Source organism: Nicotiana tomentosiformis, chromosome 3 (assembly GCF_000390325.3).
Source record: "Nicotiana tomentosiformis chromosome 3, ASM39032v3, whole genome shotgun sequence".
NCBI classification, from domain to species: domain Eukaryota; kingdom Viridiplantae; phylum Streptophyta; class Magnoliopsida; order Solanales; family Solanaceae; genus Nicotiana; species Nicotiana tomentosiformis.
The window spans coordinates 31,533,256-31,537,674 of NC_090814.1; the positions used below are offsets into that span (position 1 = coordinate 31,533,256).

General features: G+C 44.3%; 1 protein-coding gene across 1 annotated transcript; it reads left to right on the forward strand.

The window, feature by feature from the left end:
• Positions 1-1,371: 1,371 nt before the first annotated feature.
• Positions 1,372-3,282, forward strand: LOC138907576 (uncharacterized). The gene is made up of 3 exons (XM_070198176.1): positions 1,372-1,882; positions 1,943-2,317; positions 2,693-3,282. Exons 1-3 carry the CDS (start codon positions 1,372-1,374, stop codon positions 3,280-3,282), a joined length of 1,476 nt encoding a protein of 491 aa, XP_070054277.1.
• The last annotated feature ends 1,137 nt before the right edge of the window (positions 3,283-4,419 follow it).

Consider the following 4,419-nt stretch of genomic DNA (forward strand, 5'->3'; position numbering starts at 1 on the left):
TTGTGAAATTTTGTTATTGTTTGGTTTCTCTAGCAAGTTGTGATATTGAGCACTTGAGATACGATTTGTGATGCGTTGTGATATTAATACGCTTGCGATGGTATAAGGTTTTAGGGTTGAAACGCATGCGGTGAGATAAGGTGGGCTTGATACGCGTGGCTAGTAGGAGAACTACTAGAAGTCATGCGATGTGATAAAGTGGGCTAAAACGCGGGATGCTATTTCGGAAAATAATTTTCAAAACTAAATGTAAAGGCTCCCGCGGTGATATAAGGCAAGGTAGTGACCCTTGTTGATCTTTCTCTATTTGTTGTACTTGTATTTGGTTATTTTGTTTCCTTCTATGATGTATTAATTGCCTTAATCCTGTGTAGCTAACTCTTGATTTACTTCTTACTTGTTTCATTTCCTTGTCATCATTATTATATTATTAAATACTTCGTCCTGTTTCTTATTATTTCCAGTAGGGTCTTGACTTGACCTCGTCACTACTCTACCGAGGTTAGGCTTGGCACTTACTGGGTACCATTGTGGTGTACTCATGCTACTCTTCTGCATATATTTTTGTGCAGATCCAGATACTTGCTATCAGTCCCGGCAGTAGTGAGTTGAGTTCGCTTTTGGAGACTTTAAGGTACATCTGCCCGCGTCTGCAGGCCTCCGAGTCCTCTTCTATCAATTTATATAATTGTTCCTTCTTTACTAGATACAGTTGTGTAGGGATAACTTTGATATTGTCATAGAGCTTGTGACTTATATTACGTCGAGTTTTGGGCTATTGTATATACACTGAGCTGTGGAGGTTTTTCTTTATATATGTTGTTGAGTTTTGAGATTTTAAAATTATTGTTTAAGTTACATTCGAATGTTGGTTAGGCTTACCTAGTCTTAGAGACTAGGTGCCATCACGACATCCTACAGAGGGAAATTGGGATCGTGACAAGCTGGTATAAGAGCTCAAGGTTCATAAGTGTTATGAGTCACAAGAAAGTTTAGTAGAGTCTCGCGGATCGGTATGGAGATGTATGTACTTATCTTCGAGAGGTTATGGAACTGTTAGAAAATATTTCACTTCTTTTATTCCTTATCGTGCGAATTTGTTGACTTCGGGATTCTAAATTTAAGTCTTTCTATTCTCTCACAGATGGTGAGGACACGCATAGTCAGATCGGGTGACTAGACACCTGCGCCCCTGCTAGAGCCACGAGAGGTCGGGGTCGGGGCAGAGACCGAGAACGGGCACGTGGTGCAGCCAGAGCACCTGCCCGAGCTGCTACAGAGGAGCCACCATTAGCTCCAGTTGGAGAGCACGCACCGGAGACGCATGTTACTACCCCTGCACTTCAAGAGACTCTCGCCCAATTTCTCAGCATGTTCGGCACTTTCGCTCAGGCGGGGTTGATCACACTTGCTCCTGCCACATCTCAGGCCAGGGGAGGAGCACAGACTCCTGTCGCCCGTATCCCTGAGCAGCGGGTCCAGGTTGACCAGGTCCCAGAGGTTATTCCAGTGCAGCCGGTCGCCCCAGTTCAGCCCGAGGTTAGAGCAACAACTTCTGAGGTTGAGCAGCTCAGGCTCGAGAGGTACAAGAAGTACCACCCTCCTACTTTCAGCATTTTGGCTTCAAAGGATGCCCATGATTTTCTTGAGGAGTGCTATCGTATCGTTCGTACTATGGGTATTCTGGAGTCGAGTGGGGTTGCTTTCACTACGTTCCATCTTAAGGGAGCGACTTATCAGTGGTGGCGAGCGTATGGGTTGGGTAGCCTGGCCAAAGCAGCTTCACTCACCTGGGATCAGTTCTCAGAGACGTTCTTGAGGGAGTTTGTTCCCGAGAGGCTTAGGGACGCATGGCGCATAGAGTTTGAGCAGTTGCGCCAGGGTTCTATGACCGTATAGGAGTATGCATTCTGGTTTAGTGATTTGTACAGGCATGCATCAGCCTTGGTTGCTACTGTCAGAGAGCAAACTCGTCGGCTTATCGAGGGGCTCAACCTTGGTATCAGATTTAGCATGGCCCGAGAGTTAGAGATGGACATTCCATACCAGCAGGTAGTGGAGATCGCTAGAATATTAGAGGGTATGTGGGCCTGGGAGAGAGAGAAGAGGAAGGCCAAGAGGCCTCGAGATTCTGGAACATATAGTGGTGCCCGTGCCCTAGTTGTAGCTGTAGCCTGTCATGCTCGGGGCTATGTGAGCCGCCCTATTCATTCAGCACTTCTAGCTTCCAGCAGTATTCCAGCCACTCCCAGGCCTCAGGTTCCACATTATGCACCACCACTGTCTAGTGCACCTCCTGCACGGGGTGCTTTCTTTGGTCATTCCAGCCGATCAGGCCCGAGCCAGTTCCAGCAGCCACGCCCTCCGAGAGATTGTTTTGAGTGTGGTGACACTCATCATATGGTGAGGGACTGCCCCAGACTCAGGAGCGGTGCACCTCCACAGACTACTCAGGCTCCACGTATTCCACAGGGCCCTCAGGCTTCTTAGGTCGTGGTTACCGCACCAGTTGCCAATCCACTTGCACAACTAGCCAGGGGTGGAGGTCGGGCAGATAGAGGTCGCCCTAGAAGGGGAGGCTAGGCCAGATATTATGCTCTTCCTACTAGGACGAAGGCAGTTACATCCGACTCAGTTATCATAAGTATTGTTCCGGTTTGTCATAGAGATGCATCAGTCTTATTTGATTCAGACTCCACTTATTCCTATGTATCATCTTACTTTGCCCCATATTTGGGTGTATTCTGTGATTCTTTCAGTTCTCCTATCTATGTGTCCACGCCTGTGGTAGATTCTATTGTTGTTGGCCGTATGTATCGGTCGTGTTTAGTTGTTCTTGGTGGTTTTGAGATTAGAGTCGATCTATTGTTGCTCAATATGGTAGATTTTGATATTATTTTGGGCATGGACTGGTTGTTGCCCTTTCATGCTATTCTTAATTGTCACGCCAAGACGGTGACGTTGGCTATGCCAGGTTTTCCACGGTTGGAGTGGATGGGTGCTTTAGCTTACGTTCCTAGCAGGGCTATCTCATTTCTGAAGGCTCAGTGGATGGTTCAAAAGGGGTGTAATATGTATCTAGCATATGTGAGAGATGTCAGTGTTAATACTCCTATCGTTGAGTCAGTTCCGATAGTAAAAGACTATCCAGATGTGTTTCCAGCGGATCTTCCGGGCATGCCGCCCAACAGGGATATCGATTTTGGTATTGATTTATTATCGGGCACGCAACCCATTTCTATTCCACCATACCGTATGGCCCCAGCAAAGTTGAAGGAGTGAAAGCAACAGTTGCAAGAGTTGCTCTATAAGGGTTTTATTCGGCCCATTGTATCACATTGGGGTGCTCCGGTATAACAATATAGATAAGTATGAAAGGAGGACTCCATATACTGCGGATTGGATTAAGTAAAGCAGCTCACCATGAAGTCTCCAACAAATACCCCTACTCAGCCAAATGGGTACCTCCAATACCTGCCTCAGATACTGCACAAAATGTGCAAAAATGTAATATGAGTATAAAACTATGGTACTTAGTCAGTATCAAGTCTAACCTCGAAGAAGTAATGGCGAGGGGATGATATTGACACTTATTATCACTCAAATAATCGTGTAGAACATAAATAAGGTACAAATAAAGTATGATATCATCAAATAGATATGAAAGCCCTAAATACCGTACATTTAAAATTTAGACATGCTTTGAAGAATAAGAATTCAAATCAGATATCAACTATTTCAATTTCCGCACAAAGACATGATGTATACTAACCAACAACCATATAAAAAGCTATTGAATGAGTCCAAGATATGTTTAAATAATTGATCTGGATCCCTTATCAATACATCATATCACAAATCCATGTGCCTGACATATGCCATGTGTCCAAACCAAGCTCCAAATCTGAGTGCCTACGCTCGTAGGGCCCAATGTAATATGGGTAATCACCTAATTCCGGAGGGACATATCTATATCCAAGCATTGATCATTTTACAATCAGTGATCAATAACCAATAATCAATATATGCTCATGGTGTCTGCAGTGCCAAAATCCTCAACTTTCCACATTATCCAACCCTCAAACTCATGCAAATATGTGTGAAATAATATAAAAAAGAAGCACCGAACATAACAATAAGAATACAGATAAAAGCTTATATGTCTCAAAGATGGCTACGGCTAATTGTAATGACATGGCCAGCCGTTTTGTGCATTTGAGTCCCGTTCCCCTATTTGATGCTTCAAGTATGCTTCTTTATCATTTTGCGACTTGCGGGGATGGTTGGTTAGGTTTCGGGGAAGTTTTGGAATGAATTGGAATACTTAATTCCAATATTTGAAACTTAAGTTATAAGATTTGACCGAGGTTTGACATTTGTGTAAATGATCCCGAAAAGGTATGTTGATGGTTCCCATGG

Excerpts from the sequence above, each read along its gene's own strand:
- LOC138907576 (XM_070198176.1), top strand. The coding sequence starts at position 1,372 with ATGTTCGGCACTTTCGCTCAGGCGGGGTTGATCACACTTGCTCCTGCC. Across the intron at positions 1,883-1,942 it reads GTTTGAGCAGTTGCGCCAGG|CCTTGGTTGCTACTGTCAGA; the intron begins GTTCTATGACCG and ends GGCATGCATCAG. Across the intron at positions 2,318-2,692 it reads TGCACGGGGTGCTTTCTTTG|ACTCCACTTATTCCTATGTA; the intron begins GTCATTCCAGCC and ends TATTTGATTCAG.